This window comes from Equus asinus, chromosome 1, assembly GCF_041296235.1.
Source record: "Equus asinus isolate D_3611 breed Donkey chromosome 1, EquAss-T2T_v2, whole genome shotgun sequence".
NCBI lineage: Eukaryota > Metazoa > Chordata > Mammalia > Perissodactyla > Equidae > Equus > Equus asinus.
Genome location: NC_091790.1, coordinates 29,761,478 through 29,781,457, shown reverse-complemented (window position 1 = coordinate 29,781,457; position 19,980 = coordinate 29,761,478). Strand labels below are relative to the sequence as shown.

General features: G+C 43.4%; 1 protein-coding gene across 2 annotated transcripts in view; it reads right to left on the bottom strand.

Annotated features, from left to right (window-relative positions):
- SLC22A2 (solute carrier family 22 member 2) overlaps window positions 1–18,670 on the bottom strand; it is a 29,756-nt gene extending 11,086 nt beyond the window's left edge. The window contains exons 1-7 of one of the 2 annotated variants that reach the window (XM_014858357.3): window positions 17,789–18,670; window positions 16,304–16,407; window positions 10,511–10,665; window positions 8,269–8,437; window positions 3,605–3,719; window positions 1,952–2,058; window positions 189–403 (exon numbers count right to left, since the gene is read on the bottom strand). In XM_014858357.3, coding sequence (XP_014713843.2) covers window positions 189–403; window positions 1,952–2,058; window positions 3,605–3,719; window positions 8,269–8,437; window positions 10,511–10,665; window positions 16,304–16,407; window positions 17,789–18,199 — 1,276 coding nt within the window. In that variant the 5' untranslated portion in view covers window positions 18,200–18,670. The remainder of the gene's footprint in view (window positions 1–188; window positions 404–1,951; window positions 2,059–3,604; window positions 3,720–8,268; window positions 8,438–10,510; window positions 10,666–16,303; window positions 16,408–17,788) is intronic. The other variant, XM_014858358.3, reaches the window with a different exon arrangement.
- Window positions 18,671–19,980: the final 1,310 nt, after the last annotated feature.

Below are 19,980 nucleotides of genomic sequence, written 5' to 3'. Positions count from 1 at the left end.
CCATTGGGTGTCATTGTTCTTAAAGGCAGGGTGGCCATCTGGGTTTTCTTGGGAAAGCCCTAAAGATTGGATTCACTCTTTCCAAATTGACTTGGATGATAAATTACCTATTCTTCCTATCAAAGGGCTGTGACACTCCCTCTTCTCAGGGCCTTGGAAGACAAGACCCACCTTGGCATGAAACTTACCAGCAGGGATAAAAACCGAGGCTAGACACGCTACTCCTGCCACTACATTTGATGCAGCCCAGGGATAACGGCGTCCGATGCGGTCAATGGTGAGGATGATGATGAAGGCGGCAGGGAATTCAACCAGGGCAGAGTAGAAGAAATCCAGGTAGATGTTGCTTCCTGCAAGGCCCATGTGCATGATGAGGCCCTGGTAGAGAACAGAGCTCGTGAACCTGAGCAAAGAGGAGAGCTCAGGTCAAGCCAAGCATCAAAAGCAAGTTGCCAAAAGGGAGAGGGCTCTGGAAAAATAAGAGTGGATTGTAAGTGACCTTTCTTTGCCATCTTCTTATTGCTCTTCCCTCCATTTCATTGCTTTTACGCTATCTGACCCACTGCCATGTCTGGCTGTGACCCCAGAACCAGGAAAGGGGAAGAAATGAGGATAGCGTTCCCTGGCCAAATTGAAAGGTAAGAAAAAGTGTCTCACTAGAGTGATTTATTTAGTAAAATGATCTCAGGTTATTAGTGGTTGTTAAGTATTTTTCTCTGTGTGGTCTTCTAACGCAGTTAGGATCAAAAAGGTTGACTGTTCAATTCAGATTTTAGGAAACCAGAAGACCAAACGGTACAGCCTCCCTTCTGGATGATTTATCTTCTGGCCTGATACAAACAATATTTGGATGATGTTTCTAGTTTTGTGGACTAAAAGTCTTCATTGTCTGTAATGGAAAACATGAAGATCATTGGCAAAAGTCACAATTGTCAGAAAAGGAAAGAAGGATGACGAGGCCAAATTTCACTGGTGCATTTTACGTACAATATGGTGAATGTCGCTAAATTAATTCCTGACGAGCTTTACATTTGTCAGTGATGATAAATCTTTGTTTGGCTGATGTGAGTTGTCCCAGTGCTGCACACTGCGAGGAAAGTGTGTTGAGCAAAAGACGGTTTGGTGTAGAGTGAATGGCTCAACGCTCTGAGAGCAACCTGCAGGCAGTGGAGACCGTCAGGCTTAAGTTACCGGATTGTGGAGCCAGTGGATTATTCTTGGGGTTCATTCTTATTTGGAAGTTTATTTATTCATTTTAAAGATCTTATTTTTTATTTTTCATTCTTCTCCCCAAAGCCCCCCAGTACATAGTAGTATATTTTAGTTGTGGGTCCTTTTAGTTGTGCTATGTGGGACGCAACCTCAGCATGGCTTGATGAGCAGTGCTAGGTCCGCGCCCAGGACTCAAACTGGTGAAATCCTGGGCCGCCAACGCAGAGAGCACGAACTTAACCACTTGGCCACGGGGCCGGCCCCCTGGAAGTTTATTTTTTTTCTCCAGTTAGAAAAGAAAAAGAAATGGCCCTTTCCTTGTCAGCCCTGTGTAATCAGGAGAGATCTATACTCATTATCTATTAATCTACTCCAACAGTTTTCAATTTTAACCAAATATTAGAATCCCCTGGAGAAATGCTAAAATATTGGTTCCTGGGCCCTTCCCTTGACCAATTAAAGCAGTATCCTTGGGATCAAGGGTGGTCTACTCTTGGTATTTTATGACCTTCCAGGAGATTGTAAGGTGAAACCAAGGTTGAGAGTGTTTGGATCGATGCCTTGGGACCGTAAGGTGATGTCAACGTCTGCCTGAGAAAAACAGTATCAGGAAAACTTGCTATAAATGAGCCATGCTGCCGTCCACTGTCGATGCTAATACTGGGACTAGGCTAAGTGAATGTGGATGGCTGTGATGAAAAGAATTTGGAGGGATTTTAAAGGGAAAAATATTCCTTACCAGTTGTACATCAAGACCAAAGTGTGTTTCCTTATCTGAGGGGTTCTGACCAAATCAAGAAATGAAGGATTCAACTTCTCGCTGACTTCCTCGCCAGGTCTGAGGCTCTAAGAACAGAAACAAGAGGAATGGCTTTGTATATTTAGTGATAGTGTCCCAGGGTCATACAGGAAGAGTAATAGGACCTTACGCTTACTTATAATGTGCCCAGGACTCTGCTAAGCCCTTCACACACATCAGCTTGGTTAATCTTTACAGATCTCTGAGAAGTTAGGGTCTATGTTGTTCACCCCATTTCACGGAAGAGGAAGCTGGGCTACAGAGAAATTAGATAACTCATGCATATATATATATATATGCATATATAAAGCAATACTATTGGTAAAACACAGTAGGTTAAAATCGAGGCCCAGCCCAGCGACTCTGAGGGCTCAGGGCATTGACACACCCTCTCTGACCTGGACCCATTTGTGACCCATGGGTCAGGAGGCTCTGCTCTGAGACCTTGGCGCTTGGACAGCTCAGCATCACCTGGAGTTTGTTAGAATGAAAGATCTTGGCCCCCAGCCCACAGAGAGTGAATCCGAATCTGCATTTTCACAAGGTCCCCCGGTGAGTCCTGTGCACAGATGTCAACGTTTGAGAAGCCCTGCTCTAGAAGAAAATAGTCGGTGATGGAGCTGAGATTCAATCTCCAGGGTTCTGACTCCTCCTTAGAGCAACACATGACGGTGTGTGAAAGATGCCCAAAAGGGGAAGCCACCTCCAGCAAGACCAGAAATGACCAGACTTACCATCATTATGTGAACTCTGAACTTGGGCGAGGCAACGGCTCACGCATGCTTTATTCCCTGCCCAATCCCCGTAAGGACCTTAAACCTAAGAATGGGTGCCGTACCAGTCATTAATGGAAAATAATGGAATTAATGGAATAACCACCCAGAAACCAGAGAGGAAAGGAAGAAAAAATGCCTCTGAGACCAAAATCCCTCATTTTATATGTCACGGAAATCTCAAATTCTTACAGGTTACCTATCTTAGATTCTCATTCAGAAATTATTTACGCTTATTTTGACATAACTTTATAATAAGCTTGATGTTCTCTTTTCCAGTCCCTGTCAGATGAAAAGGTTTCAGCTAAAGATGCTGAGGTCTACTCAAGGCAGAATCCTAAAAGCAGAGAGACAGACTCTTTAGTAATTTGTTCTATTCAAGAAGGCAGGGGATTGCTTAAAGCATTTTGGGACGTTTTCTATCCAAAATTTTTTAAATTCTAAGAAATTATTATGTGTTTGAACAACTGTTTTATTTACCTGGGCACCTTCCCTCTGGGGAAAACCTCCCTCCCCAAGGATGCAGAGGACACACAGGTAACCAAGACATCAGGTACTTAGGCAGGAATGGCCAGCATGGCCTTGTGCTGCCCAAGATAGAAGCTCCTCATTTAACTTCTAAATGATTCTTGGTTTCCTTTTAGTTTTATGTTTCTATCCGTTTAAAATATTTGACCAGGGAACCACAGAATATTAGCACAACAGAAATATCCTGCTGTATATGGCGGGCCCCTTGGGGCTCCCCATTGAGACAGTGCGTGGTTTGCCCGAATCCTCTTCTTCACTGCTCCTTCATTTGATGCTTCAGCTGCTGGCTCACCTGAAGAGAGGCAGGCAGAGATTTTCTGTTTTTCTTTGCCATGTGCTTAATGACCCTCATGGCCTCAGCATTTTTGTTCTGGGAGATCAACCACCTCGGAGACTCAGGGATGCACCTGGAGGACAGTGTAAGTGTTATCAGTGCTGTTGAGTGGAGGGGAAAGTCTTACTCAACTCCTTTCCCCTCAGGGGTCATAATCAGATTTCTGTGAGGGGTCTTACACAGCGAGGCTTGGTTGGGTGTACAAAGGAATGAAAATTGTGCAGAGGTTGCACAGCACAGGAATCATCCACAAAATGAAAAGGCAACCTACTGAATGGGAGCAAATACTTGCAAATTATATATCTGATAACTGGTCAATATCCAAAAATGGATAAAGAACTCATACAACTCAATAGCGAAAAACCAAACAATTCTATTTAGAAATGGGCAGAGGATCTGAATAGACATTTTTCCAAACAAGACACACAGATGGCCAAAAGGTACATGAAAAGATGCCCAACATCACTACTCATCAGGGACTCACAAATCAAAACCACAGTGAGCTATCACCTCACACTGGTTAGAATGGCTATTACGGAAAAGACAAGAAATAACAAGTGTTGGCGAGGATGTGGAAAAGAGGGAACACGTGTGCACTGTTAGTGGGAATGCAAACTGGTGCAGCCACTATGGAAAATAGTATGAAGGGTCCTCAAAATATTAATAATAGAACTACCAAATGATCCAGCAATTCCACCTCTAAGTATTTATCCTAAGAAAACAAAAACACTAACTCGAAAATATATATGTACCCTGCCATGTTCATTGCAGCAGTGTTTACAATAGTCAAGACATGGAAGCAACCCAAGTGACCATCAATGGATGAACGGATAAAGAAATTTGGAATATTATTCAGTCATAAAAAGAATGAAATCTTGCCATTTGTGACAAATGGATGAACCTGATGAACATTATGCTAAGTGAAATAAGTCAGACAGAGAAAGACAAATACCACATGATGTCACTTATATGTGGAATCTCAAAGACAAAACAAAACAAAACAAAACAAAACAAAACCAGCTCATAGATACAGAGAACAGATTGGTGGTTGCCAGAGGCAAGGGGTAGGGGGTGGGTGAAATGCATGAAAAGGGTCAAAAGGTACAAACTTCTAGTTATAAAACAAATAAGTCTCAAGGATGTAATGTACAGCATGGTGATTATAGTTAATAATACCGTATTACATATGTGAAAGTTGCTAGGGGAGTAGATCTTAAAAGTCCTCATTACAACAAGAAAACTTTCTGTAAAATTCTGCAGAGTGTATGTTTCTTTCCTCCTTCAAATGCTGGCTTCTATTCAGCCTTGTGCAGGGACCCTTTGGGCCCCCTCTTCAAAGAGCTTCCAGTGGAACCATGGGAAGTAGACTGCAAAGCAGGGGCCAGCTGAATATCCAGCTCTGTGCTACAGGGAGGAGAGGCGGTCAGCTGGGATGGGCTCCAGGCTTTGCAAAGCAGGTGAGAGCTGACAGATGGGGTAGAAGTGTGGAGGTGGGAGTATGCAGACCATCATGGGGAAGGCAATTCCGAGAGCTGATTCCCCAAAGGAATGAGATAAGAGTTTGAGGTCAGATGGTGGGAGAACTTAAAAGCCTGACCGTACAGATTGAGCTTGACCTAGCAGGACACACAGAGCCCCTGTACATCCTTGAGCAGGATGATGCTCGGGGGGAGGAGGTAGCAGGACGCTCTGGTGGTAGTTCCGGCTTTGAATCAGGAAGGTCCCAGTAGGGGTCGTCACTCTAGGGGAGAAACGTTGCTCTGAGAGGCAGGTCTCTCAAAAGGAACTCAAGATGGATGTTTTTCCAGGAGTGTAGTGGAGAGAGGAATCAGGGACAATTCTTCGGTTAAGACTCCATATCAGGAACAGAAGCATGGTGCAGGAACAGAAGTGGCAGTCAATCCACAGCTCACAGCATGGATCTTCTCTGCTGAATGCTGCAGGGCATTTTTTCTAGATCACACTTGGTGGTCATGTTCGGTTCTGGCTGCCCATGCGTCAAGAAGCAGTGCCAGTTGAGCCAACTATTGCCTGAGCTGAAGGGCCAAGAAGGTGAAGAACTTTGGAACCAGGTCAGAGAAGATAGGAACTAGAAATGGTAAGCTAGAGGTGAAAAGTCTGGATGAACTCTGAGAGGCATATCCAAACAGTCAAAGAACTATCCAGTAGAATAGAAATTAATTTTTTTGTGTGTGTGAGGAAGATTAATATCTGTGCCAATCTTCTTCTACTTTATATGTGGGTCGCTGCCACAATGTGGCTGATGAGTGATATAGGTCTGTGCCTGGGATCTGAACCTGCAAACCCAGGCCGCTGAAGCCAAACATGCCAGACTTAACCACTATGCCACTGGACTGGCCCCAAAGTAATTTTTTGAAGCTCTAAATTTAAAATTAGGAACACTAGGTAAATTTGATGGGAATATAAATTCTTGCTCAATGAAATTTCTCTTGAACACAAGCTTTGGGTCTACAGTAAAGTGGCTTGCTTGACAATGGAGTAAGCATCATCCATGATAGCATTCAAGCAGAGGCTGGATAATCACCCAGTGGGGATGTTGTTATGGGATTCTGGCCATGGACAGGAAGCTGGGTCAAAGGACCCCTTATGTTGCCTGACCTCAAAGAGCTGGCAGTCCACTGGGACAGACAGTCAAGTCATGCAGTGTCAAGTCAACAGTTGATCCCAACAAGCAATGAAACGTGAGGGTTACAGAGATATATGGGCAATGCTATCAAGCAGGGGACAGAGGCCCCATCTGGGCAGGCTGATGAGGATGGCTTCAGGGAAGGTGAGGCTTGCCCGGAGTCCCACCTTCGGTGACTTCCATCCCACCTCTGCACCTGTAACTCCTCCTTTCTCACCCATGGTGCCACCTCACTCTTCTTCAGTCCTGGCTCCTCTTCCCCAGCTGGGCTTTCCGAAATTGGTGTTTTCTCATGTTCTGTCCCATCCTCTTCCTCTCCTGGCCCTAGTCATTTTCTCTGAGTGATCTCATCTATCCCCATAGCTACAAGAAAGATGGCGAACTTTTCTTGAATTCCTGATCCTTAAGTTTAATGGCCCCTGGACATCTGCATGTTGATGTCCTTCCAGCTCCTCAAATTCCTCACGCCCAAAGCTCGCCTCGTCATCTTTCCTTCCAAACCCGCTCTCCTTCTGTGTTCCTTCTCTCTCTGAGTGACACCCCCACCAACAGGCAGACGCACAAGTCTACGCTCTGAGTGTCATCTACCAGGTAGCTTCTCTCTCTAAACTTCCACCTTCAATCACCAAGCTCTGTCATCGCCACCTTATTAAAATGGTTTATAACTTTTTCCTCTTCACACCCACAGCTTCTATCTTAATTCAGGCCCTTGTCTTCTCTTGCAAGGACAATGGCAATAGTCTCTTACCTTATCTCCTTGCCTCCAGTCTTCTCCAAAACAACTGTTTTCTACTCTGCGTCTTGAGTGGACTTTTGAAAGTGTAGTCCCATCATGGAGCGTGTAGAATTGTAATTCAATTAGATTTGATTCTATTGAGTGAAAGTGGCAAGAAGACGTGCTTCAGAGGTGGTCAGAACTTGGACAACAGGTGGGCCTTTGCTGCCGTGCTAAAGCGTTAGGTCTTTATTCCGACGGGAACAAAGCTATTGGAAGACTTTCAGCGAGAAAGTAACACAGTGGAACCAGATTTTTGAAAAGTAGTGTGGAGCATGGATGAGAGGATGGTAAAGCAAACGTCAGAGACCAGTTACGAGTCTATTGCAGCCGGCCAGGCAAGACATCACGAATTCCTAATGGACGAGGAAAGAAAGCAGTGGATTCAGAGACAGAAAGGACGTAGAATGGTTATAGGGAGGGAGCTAAGTCCCTCTCAGAATTTTACTGGCTTTTGGAGGAGAAACAGGCTTCCTGGGACAGTGGAGATGTTTAATTCTTAGACAGGACAACTGTAGGAAGAACAGGAGGAGATGTCCAGGAACTAAATAAGTGGGTTTGTTGCATGGGAGAGAGATTTTCTTGATAATCCAGCATCCTCCTTGCTTTATTTCAGGTTACCTTGCATTGGGGTTTCTGATAGTTTCTGCTGTGTCTACTATTTTCCAAGTTCCCCTTGAGCAGGGGTGACAAATACATTTCACTTGCCCAGGTAACTCTGATTGATTGGTATGGTCTGCCTGGGATGCCATGTTGTCCTTATCTGGATGAAAACTGCTAGGATGCCTGCTTTGGGCATCGATATGGAGAAGTGGTGACACACAAAAGCCATGCTCCACCTCCCCCATCTTAAAGTTTCCTCTGAGGGACAGAAGAAGAACAGTCATGTTGTCTATCTCTTCAAAGGCTACCATAGCCACTAGAAGCTAATTTGAACATCACACAAATAATGCGAAAATGTAAGATTCAAGTAATAAGATTCTTACACCCAAAGGGAAAGGACGTTTGATTTTCAGAGAGGGAGACAGATTGAAGCTCGTATATTTTATTCCTGAAACATGGACCTGGGCTTCCTGTGAAACTGGCCTGGAGAGTGAAGGAAAACTTACAGTTCAGAAGGATGGTGTGTGCTAGCGAAGGCAGCCTTTTATCGAAATAAAATATTGCAATTTATCTCCTTTTTGTTCCAAATGGACTTACCAATAGTAGAACAAGAAGCAGAAGTTGGGCAGAGTAACCATCAACTGCAGCCACCTCCAGTGAGGAAGCAAGTATGCCACCCCAGCAAGGATCAGGAGCCCAAAGGTAAAGGCGACTTGGTAAAAAATCCCCACTGTTCTCCGATATTGCAGCCCGACAAATTCTGTAACTGCAGAGAGAACCCAAATGGTCAACAGCAGTGCATTGGTTGTCCAATTACGGCAAAACTAGAATGCTAACCTCAAAAAAGTAGTCCAAATTCTAGAACTTTCTATGAAGCTCTCTGAAAATTTTGAAACATTCGTTGGGACCTATTTGGTTATAATTATTGCTCTTGTGTTAATTAATAAATCTTATAATCCCACATTAGATGTGGTGAAACGTGCCAATATGAGCAAAATGTTTGATTTAGAGAATAATTTCAAGGACAAATGCAATTATATTTCAGATCCACGCAAAATTTTGATCTAGAGTAATAAGGCAGTGGTGATTTAAGACCTGAAAAACTGAACCAAACACTGAATTTAGATTGTAGATGATTTTTATGTAAATGAATACCTCAATACAACTTGTCCTCTTCCATGAGTTAAACATTTTCTTGGTAATCCTGTTAATGTGTGTAAAACGGTTTGAAAACCCAGCAACGAGTTTCCTAGCTGACTGTAGCTTGCAGGAACCGATTTTTACATTTTCAGGAATTTTGCAAGCTGCTTGTTAAACCCATTGGTATCCTAAAATCAGTCATGGTGGGGGGATTTACAACTTAGAAACTGGAAAACACTATAAATCATGGCTTTTTATTTTCCAAGAGCCAGTTTATTGGCATACCAGCACACATGGCAGAATAACCAGCTTTATCCCATCTCATGACTACATCATGACAGATGTATGAAGTCTGTGGTACATGGGCTTAGGGAATAGTCATTTTTATGTTGCAAACATACTAGAATTGAAATTCCAGATATTCCATGAGCCACAGAGTTTTTGCTTTAAATGTTTGGTAATCATGTTAAAGACTTCAACTATTTATAAACCAAACAGAAATGCGCCCTAAAAATATTTCTGTAAATTACTGCAAATTATCCCAATGTATTTTAAAACAGAGTTAAACAAAAATTACGTAAGTGCTCATTAAATAGAAATTTCTGTCTTTGGAAGTGGTTGGGGTCATGGACGAGGTTTATAGGGGGTAGGCTAGAAAGAAGTAGGGTTGCAAGGTGTACATCAAGGCCATTCAGAGGGACTAGAGAAGAAATTAATGGGAGGAGGCTGAAGTTAACTGTTGCTGAAATTTAAATTTATACAATTAAATTCCACATATTTCTTCATATTATGTGTTCTAGAAACCAAATTACTGATGGAATAACCACATACATTAATTCCTTTTGAGCAAATATAGATTAGGTACCTACCATGACAGGCACCTAATAGTATTAAGCACCACCTCCTCTTTGTTTCAGAATTCCCCAAATTAACTTTATCAGGTAAAATTTTAAGCACACATATTCCAGTTCTCTAATGTGTAATGAGAGCTTTATTATTCTTCTTTTAATTTCAGTGTCCATTTCCCTTTGTATGGATGCTATTTGAACATAGCCAAAGGGAAAGTTTTGATGGAGTTAATTCCCATAATCTAATTATGGTGGTAATTTTTCTTGATATTGCTTTAAAGACGCTGTGCTGTTAGAATTCAAATATTCTCCTATACTCCACGGAGGTTAAGCATAACTGGCTACTAATGAGTAGGATGTAAATGGCATTGCTGGCCCTACGAATGGCTTGCCGAGGATCTTGGATTGACCACAAGACTTGTATTCTCAGTTTCCTTGTCTATAAATTGACGATAACTGTGGTTTACTACAATGGATTTATGCAAAGTAATAAAGTCTCATAAATCTAATATATCTCTCATCATTGAATTTTCTTTATGTATCAGCCTGATAGGCTAGATTCTCTCTCTGTGTAACACCCCAGGGTAGAGAAAACAAAAAATTCCTAAAGAGTTATGTAAGAATCTGGATGGCATGATGTTTTGCCTCATTTCTGCCTTCATTGTTTTCTTTATAGGAGGAATGCAGAATGAGCTGATTGAAAAGATTTTAGAAATTGTTTTGATACATAAAAAGAAATCTCTCAATAGTGCCTTGAAGCTGAGTCTGTTTCTGCACAGCTCCCCCCATCTGACTGTATTTTGGCAGCAATGTCCCTTTGTTCTCACAGCTGCGTTCACAAGCATTCTTACTCAGGATGTAGCCTATTAACCAGCCTGCCTTGCTGACCAGTCCTTGGATCAAGCGAAAAATTAACGTCAGTGTGTAGGTTGGGGAGATGGCCATGAGAACTCCGGATGCAGCATTTATGAGGATTGTAATCAAGAGGCAGAGCTTACGGCCAAACCTGCAAGGAGAAAACCAGAGAGAGGGAAGAGAATTAGATCAGATTCAGGAAGGTTGCAGAAAATTCATAGAAGTCATGGAAAGCTAAACTAAAGTGGAAGTTAACCCTGAATTGTGGAAATTCAGGAGGAACAGATTGATAGCCACCAAGAGGATCCCTGACTCCAGGTCGGTTCCATTCAGGACTTTTCCTCAGTGCACCATGTATAAATTTTAAGCACAATGAGCCCCACTCACCCCAGGGCTACAGTACCTTCTCAGTCCCACCCTGTGGAGGGTATCCATGAATAGGGTGATTCTTCCAGGCCACCCAGTGCTGAATGCCCTAAGGGCCTGTCTAGATCTTCCATCATCGTGTGAGCTGGTGCCTTTGCACTGACAGTCTCAACCAACTGACCACCCAAGAGTTTTTGCTTTAGAAAAAACAAAATTCAGTGTTGAATGTAGTCCCCCATCCATTTCCAACACCACTTTTGGATTTTGTGGGGTTTGCGTATCTTCATGGAATTCGTCTTCTGTGTCGTGTGGTCATCACTTCACACGCTGCCATCTCATATAGGGCCTTTGTTAAGGAGTACCCTAGCTGGATAGCTTCCACACATTTTATTTGAGGGACTTGGGTTTCATCAGTTTAGGGACCTGGAGAGTGTCTCAGTACGCGGGGTAGGGGGAAAGTTGCAAACCTGGCTTTGACCTTGGCCTTACTGCTTGCTATGAGGTTGGGTGTGTTATTCAACCTTTCTCAATTTCTTCATCTGGAAAAGACCTCTCTGACCCAGTTGACAGGAGGATTAAGTGAGATATTCATGTAAAGAGCTTGGCACATAGCCCTCCTCTGCCTTCCTTCTATTTGCAAAGCTGGCTCTCGGAAAGCTGACTAGGGGCTCAGTATTTTTATTTTCACATTTTCATCATATTCCTCTGGTTTGAAGATACCCTAACCGGTTGTTAGTGGATATTTAAAACATTCTTCATAGATAGCAATGTTTATTTAATTTTTGCTTATCCACTTAAAACTGAGTAGTCTTTAGTGTTTTACGGCACAAGCATGGCACATTCAATGGTGGCCAGACATTTTTTTAATTGCTGCCCTTCCTATTAGGCAACTATGTTCCAGGGACTATTTCAATATTAACCGGCCATTTGAAAATAATCCACAACATCTTTAATAATTATTTGGGAATATTAATGCTTTAAATCTGAAATTAAAGATCAATCAGTCTCATTAGTAATTAATGTAAACCACTAAACTTCTTAAAACCCTGTTTTGGGGTTGGCCCTGTGGCTGAGTAGTTAAGTTCGCGCGCTCCACTTCGGCGGCCCAGGGTTTCGCTGGTTCGGATCCTGGGCGTGGACATGGCACTGCTCGTTAGGCCATGTTGGGGCAGCGTCCCATGTGCCACAACTAGAAGAACCCACAACTAAAATATACAACTATATACTGGGAGGATTTGGGGAGAAAAAGCAGGAAAAAAAAAAAAGATTGGCAACAGTTGTTCACTCAGGTGTCAATCTTTTAAACAAATAAAATAAATAAATAAATAAAATTATTAACCAAAAAAAACCCTGTTTTGACCACGTCATTTCTTGATTCTCAGTCAATGGTTCCCCATTGTAACTATATACCCCTTGGCCTTTTATTCAAAGCTTTCTCAACTCACATCTCGACATGATTCTTTAGCTTTCTTCCCACATTGTCCTACCCAAACCCTTCCTTTACCCTCAACGAGTCTATAAACCTGTGCTCAAGTGCTGATTGTCCAGCTTCCAAAGCTGCCGTGGGCCTACCATAAACACCCCAGTCGCTCTCCTGTAGGGGGACAAAATCCCGGGGCTGATGAGGGGGAGTATTCACCACGTGAAACTCAGAGCGTGAAAAACCTTCAGAAAATCAAATCTGCAATGCAGAAAAACTTCACTGGGGGATAGGTCGCAAATAAGGAGACAATACTATTTAAAAAATAAGGCAGGGCTAGAAGAAATTTTGGAGATATGGGATAGTGGTTGGCGACGATTTCCTCCCACCCCCAAAGAACCACTGAAATGGTTAAATGAAAATGAAGAGATAAAGTAGCAGAGGGGTGTGGACCCCAGGGCTGCTGGCTTCCTGAATCCTTTAGCTACTTGTTACTCAGCACGTGGCCCGGGGCTGCCAGCACCACCTGGGAGGGGCAGACGTGCTGACTCTCAGGCCCACTCCAGACCCTCTGGATCAGAATTGGAATTCTAGCAAGATCCCCAGGTGGTTTATATGCACGTTGACATTTGGGAGACACTGCTCTCTTGTCCTTGAGCCTCAGCATGCTCATCTGCAAATGGAGATAATGAAATCTCCTTTTAAAGGCTGTTATGATCCTAAATGGAATATAACACACGAGGGTGTTCAATACAGTGACAGGCACAGGGCAGGGAGTGGAGCCCTTGTTGTGAAATATTGCACTTGGTTGGGTAAGTTTGACTGTGACCCACTGGGACTTTGACTCTGCTCTGACCTAGTTCCATCCTGAAATATAGACAGTGGGATGCTGGCCCTCGAGAGTGACCGTCAGGCTTTTAGAAAATTTTCGAGCTAATTGTTAAACACAGCCATTATTAAAAATTAAATGATACACTTACGATTCAGTAAAGTGTATTAAAAACAAGCGTAATAAATAGGTAAAACATAGCTTCCTAATTGCCTTACAGTGTTTGACCACTTTCTATGCTCATGAGGTTATTTATGTCTATCTGTTGTATCTGTGTAGTAGAAATACCATACAATGGTGCACATTTCTAGTCAACTCTGTGTTCAGTGACCTTGCTGTGGTTGCTTGAAATGGACCACCGTGGAAGTATCTACACCGCTAAAATCAGCAAATGCTACAAATCAGGGCTCTTTTCCTAAGAAGGCCAGTTGTTAAATAATTAAGCCTGCCACTAAATACAGCACTTATCATCACTGATTACTAGACTAAAAAGCCTGGAATTGACGAGAGAGGACTTTTTTGCGTCACGTAATACTCAAAATAACTCTTTAGGAGATTTGGATGATGAAATAAATTCGATATAAAAAGTTTATTTTCAAGTTCTCTAATATATGTTTCTCTCCTTCCCCATGGCTTCTCCTTCCTCCCTTCTTCTCTTCCTTCTTTCCTCCCTCCCTCCCTTGCTTCCTTCCTTCCATTTGTAAAGCTGATCTTCAGAAAGTTGACTTGGTGTAAGACTCAGTATTATTATTTTTTTGTGTGTGAGGAAGATTGGCCTTGAGCTAACATCTGTTGCCAAGCTTCCTCTTTTTGCTTGAAGAAGATCCTCACTGAGCTAACATCTGTGCCAATATTCCTCTATTTTGTAAGTGGGATGCTGCCACGTACAAAAGGATTAGGAAGCTAAAGGATTAGGAAGCATGGCTGGATAAGCAGTGTGTAGGTCTGTGCCCCAGATCCAAACCCCGGGCCACTGAAGTGGAGTGTGCAAACTTAACCACTGTGCCACTGGACTGGCCCTCAGTATTCTTATTTACAATCCTTTCATAACGTCCCCCTGGATTTCTTCTAAAAGATACTCTCATCAGCCCTTAGGTCATATTTTTTAAATTTTTCAAGAAGACAATCTCTTTTATTTAATGTTGGTTTAACCTGTAGCATAAGATGGGTTTCCATGAGATTCTTGTCCCATTGCATAATATCTGAAAATTGTTCAGAAATAGGCATTAAGTATGGAAAAGATAAGTTGCCTTTTTTTTTCACTCTGTGGTGGTTATCTTATTGCACACTCTTATGTGCATACACAAATAGAACAGAAGAAGGGGCAACAATGAATAAATCTTCAGACAGTTTAAGAACAAGAAACAGAGGTACGTACATAGATTTTCGGTGGAGAATAATGAGTAATGAACTTTACACTGGCGTTGTCAACAATAGGAACAAAATAATGAGGTCATCTAAGAAGGTGGATAATTGACTGGGGATGGTAAGTCAGGAATGCACAGACAGGAGGGCATTATAATCTGTGGGATTATAATAACGAGTGGGATGAGAATAATTAACTTGTTTATTTAACCAGCTGTGAGGCTCGGTCACCTATTTACTCACTTCCATCCTGGCGAGTTGAGTGTTAGTGTCTGCACCTTATGGTGAAGGAGGGAGTGAGACGGAGCAAGGAGCCAGCAGGGCCAGGCAGCCACACACTGGACTCTGGATCTCGCTTGTCAGTGTGTCTCTCCCGGCAACGTAAGGGGGCATCTCCAAACCACTGTCCTTAGTTCTTTGGCAATAAAAATAAAAGCCTATGACCTTCCTCTTCACCTCACCAGCCTCCCACACAAAGTGGGCCCTGGGCTGTGAAAATGCAGATGCCCCTGGGAGGGGTGATAGACTAAGACACCGTTATTAATCTTGAACACATTCGAAGGTTTTAATCCAGCCTGATAACACAATATAATCAGAAAAATATTCCATTCACATTTAATATTATACTCACAGGTTTGGGTTTGTCTATATCATAGATACAGTTGGGGAGGGCAAAAAGCATAAAGTGTGTTTACTTTACCATTTATTTCAGAATAAATATATATTTTGTAATGAATTATAAATATGTGAAATAAATTAGATGATATATATATGTAGGATATAGTTATATATCACTATCTCACTAGGTGACTGATGATTTAGAGAGAATGACGCCGTCCAAAATGTTGAGCACAGTGGCTGGCATGTGGAAAATACTCAATAAACAATTGGTATTATGAGTATTAAAAAATGAACCCTGATGGCCAAGTTCTCTAAAGTGCTTATCAAGTATAAAGTAAATTTTTCTCTTCCTTTCCCTTTTGAGGACTCCTAAAAATGTCTAATTGGTCATCAACAGAGTAAAGATGCATGCTATAAGGAACTTTCAGCACAAGTTGATGTGCTGATGTGATTAATTACAAAATGATGGATAAATAAAAGACATCAGGATAGCTGGATTAGTACGAGCCATGGAAGACACAGACCCATCTGAGAGGACCATTCGCTGTACGTTCCATGTGGAAGGGTTTTTCCTGATCTCTCTCCAGGGACACTGACATTATGCAAGTGTATTTTTACCTCTCTCAGTGTAGACAGACCCTGTTTCCCTTCCATCAAATTATAATCTAGGTTCCATACATATAATTACATCTGGCCCCAGGGCCCTGATTCTGGAATTCTGCAGTCCTATGGGCTGCGAGGTAAGGAGGACAGCGAGGAGAATCGAGGCTGGCACTGGGTATAGAAGAGGCAGGCAGAGGACAGGACGGAGCTCAGAGACCATGAAGGCTCATGACCACGTGGATGGTGATGAGGCCAAAGAACACATTGGGAATTACCAAAGGGATCAAATCGTCTATTACTGTCCCTTCTCACCCTAAGCTTCTGCATAGCCCACAAGTAAAAACTTCTGTCTAATGCTGAAACATCCCTCTACGACCCCAGAAACTTGGAGAACAAAGATATCAATCATGATTACTGAAGCAGCAACAGATCTCTACGATTGTCAAGACAGCCCTAAGAAATTGGCCCAGGAAATTGTGGTCTTCATGTTTCAGGAAATGATGGTATTCAAGCAGGGGCAGGTGACGCCAAGTGCGTCTGACCGTTCGGGGCTGTTTAAATTCCACACCTCTCAGCCGCACCTACCTGTCTGCTATGTAGCCAATACCCATAGAACCGATGAAAAATCCCACATTCACAGCCGACTGAAACAGGTCCAGCATCCAGGAGTTGGCACACACTAGGTTAAACTGCCAAGGGGCCAAGTCACCAGGGGAAGGAAATAAAATCCTGTTAGACATAACTCAGCCCAGGGAACCCATTAAATATTCCTCATATTGAACTGATGTGGCTGGATGGCAATAAACCAACTTTCCTGCTGGTATTAATTTTCTTTACATAACAAAAAGATTTGTCCCGCAATCTCTTTAGTGTTCCATCTGGCAGTATGTCATTAGGCTAAACTCAGCTGAAATGGGTCATTACTCCATTTATGCCCCAAATCATTTTTTCTTACTAATTTTAGTACGCAGAGGCAAATAGGTGTGCAAACAGGATACAAATGTTGCTCGGAGCAGGCTGGGCTGTTCATCGTCTCTTTGCTGTCTCTTTAACAGCAGTGGTGTCTTGCTAAATAGGCTGTTTCATTTGCTCCATTTGGAACAAGAGGCAGGGTTGAAGGAGCAACAGGTGCTGGCCCGGAAGTCAGGAGATCCGGTTTCCAGGCTAACAGCTAATTCTCACTCTATGGCTTTTGGCAAAATTTTTCTCAGCTCTGGGCCTCAGTTTCCTCACCTCTGTAGGAAGGGATGAGATTAGCCAAGCTGTAAAGTCTCTTAAAGTTGTATGGTGTTAAATCTATGACCCTCTTTTACATAGCTATGTAACTACTTAATACTCTAAAAAGGGTTCCTCCCTCTAAATGTCTGTTCATAGAGAATATCTTCACCTTATCTAAGCAGTCCTCCTACATTAAGCTAGGCAGCTGGTTTTCTCTAGATCTTCAGAATAATTTCATCCCTCCATTTTGCTTTGCCTCCAATAAAAGCAAATCTCCATTTTTTTTCTATTTATGGAAACGAGGCTTCACAATTAGATGTTAATATTGACTCTAGTTTTTAATAAAATAATAGTACCATTGCATGAGCTCCAACCCCAGAGGGTTTTATATGGAGACTTTGAGCAAATTAAAGAGAAAAAAGCCATTAAGAAGAAAGTTCATTATATTACAGTAAGGCACCATTTGGGTGAATTCCATGAAATTTCAGGCGCCCGGCTGTATGGTGGAAGGATGGAGGGGGCATAGGGTTTCCATAAAAAAAAGGAAGTTTGACAATTGTCTTTCTCTGCCTTCTCTGCAGGAATTCTGATGTGCTTTTGCTTGTTTCTTACTGCTGAGACTTGCGTATATGAGAACCATTGTTGTCAGAATTTGATAACATTTTAACTAATCCACTCATACTCCAGGAAAATAAGAGGCTGCATGTTTTTGTTGGAAAGTAGGATTTTATAAGATACTGTGAGTCTAAAGAGTGTGCCAGGCACAGTATAAGAACCAGGCTCTACTGGCTTCTTCCTTAAGAAAAGCTGCCCTATTTGCTTTTTGGATCTCTATGTCTCACGCTCACTTACCTCTGTTACGATGGAGGAGCCCAGCGTGTCGTACACCCAGCCATGCCGACAGGGGCCCAGCAGCAGGTGGCTCCTATTGGCGGCCAGGCCGGCCAGCGGGTCCTCGCAGCTGAGGGCGCTCTGGTTCCAGTCCACCTCGTAGCGGCGGCACTGGCCGGGGAAGGGCTCGCCCACCGGCCCCGGGCCCGGCACCGTGTAGTTCAGCTCCTCTGCCAAGCTCCAGCCGCATCGCTGGCTCAGCTCGGCCACCCCGGGGCTCAGGCAGCGGTGGTCCGGGGTGAAGCCCAGGAAGACAATGCCCACATAGATGGGGGTGAAAGCCACAGAGATCAGAGCTAAGAGGAAAAACGTTTGTTTCTGAAAAAAGTTAAACTCCCCTATGTGCTCTAGAATGTCATCCACAGTTGGCATTGTGACCGGAGGCAGAAGTCCTGATGCTCTTCTTTGCTCTGCTACAAATGGGGCTGAGAGAGGCTGTGGCCAGCTCAGCGCAACTCTTGACCAAAAGTCAAAGGGTGAGAGTGAGTTTACCTTAGAAAGCAACCAGCCTTGGGTCCAGACCTTTCCTTGGTCAGGCTGACTTCCAGCCGTGCCCTCCTCCAGCGGCGTGCGTCCTGCTGCTCTCCTGAAATGCCCTGAGCAAGCAACAGGGCGGGATGCTGTGTTTATTGTAACATCGCTCTCTCTGAGTCCGTCGCCGCCTCACACCAGCACCTCAAACAATCCTTCCTCTGTACCCCACTGGCGAGAAATCTGAGAGCTTTCGCATATCGCAGACCGGTTAATCTTTCTCTAGGAAACCGAGTGTCCAGGAAATTAATATATTCCTATCTCACCCATAGAGTCAACCTCTCTTCTCTGAACTCTACAGAGAATGCACACGCACTTGGCTTCGCTTGCCGGGTAGAATGTGAATCATGGTCTTGGGTCAGAGCTCCCATGTGGGTTCAAGGTGGTTTGCACATCGCTATCTCTGGGCTCGTGCTACCAACCACAGTGAGTACACCTAGGGTGCACGCTGTGGCTGCTCATTCTGATTTTTTTCTGGATTTTAGGATTCTGCTTTTTAAAGAATGCCAATCTGGCATTCTTGCCCGTCAACCCTGAAGTGTCCTTCCTTTGACCCACTTGTAAGGAAAGAATAGAATGCTCGACACACACATCAGTCAAGTGGGGAACAGGCAGGAGTGTTTCCATTCTGCTGTCTTTTCGTCCTAGATATTTCTGCCTTTGATCGAGGCGCCTCTCTGGGATGGTGCTGGGTGTATCCAATCACAAGAGAAACAGGCAAACCGTCTTTCCTGGTGGCCAAAAGGATCCTGACTGTGGTGGGAAGCTGCCATGTAGGGAAGGTAGCCTGTTGATATCTCTGCATAAAAAACTACCAAACATTTAATCCAGTTTTCTTTCCTATTTTTTTTTTCTGTTCAGTAGTCAGCGGGGATAATAGCATGGGTCTAAGAGTAGTGAGCCCTCCTTCCTGCTTCAGCTGCAAGCTTCTGTTTTCATTAAAAAGCAAGAATTGGGACTGGCCTCCTTGGCTGAGTGGTTAGGTTTGTGCGCTCTACTTCGGTGGCACGGGTTCCCGGCTTCTGTTTCTTGGCTCTGACCTACACACCGCTCATCAAGCCATGCTGTGGCAGCATCACACAGAGAAGAACTGGAAGGACTTACAATTAGGATGTACAACTACCTACTGGGGCTTTGGGGAGAAAAAAAGAGAAAGAGGCAGATTGGCAATAGATGTTATCTCAGGGCCAATCTCCCTTAACAAAAAGCGTAATTAAAAAAAAAACCCACAAGAATTAGGGCACCTTTTGGGACCCCGTCAACCTGTTCTGAACCTTTGCCCGGCTCACGTGGGTGCTCTGCTCGCTGACATCAGAATGGGAGGACCTCTGCCATGCCAGCCCCAGTTTGCCATCCACTAAGAGAATGGGTTCTGACTCTATAGGATCAATAGTTTGGGGGAGTATTTGTGGCATAAAACTTGTAGTTACCAAGCTCATCCATGCAATTGTACCCGTTGACTATTTAAATTTCTGGTTGTACTGGGACTAGCCAAGGCCAAGGTGGTAGGCCACGGTGAATAAGGTCTCAGCTTATAAGGTTCTGAACCATCACAGACTGAAATGCCAGATTCCCGGGAAGCTGTCACTCATTCTTAGCCATCTTGGATAACAGGAAGGATT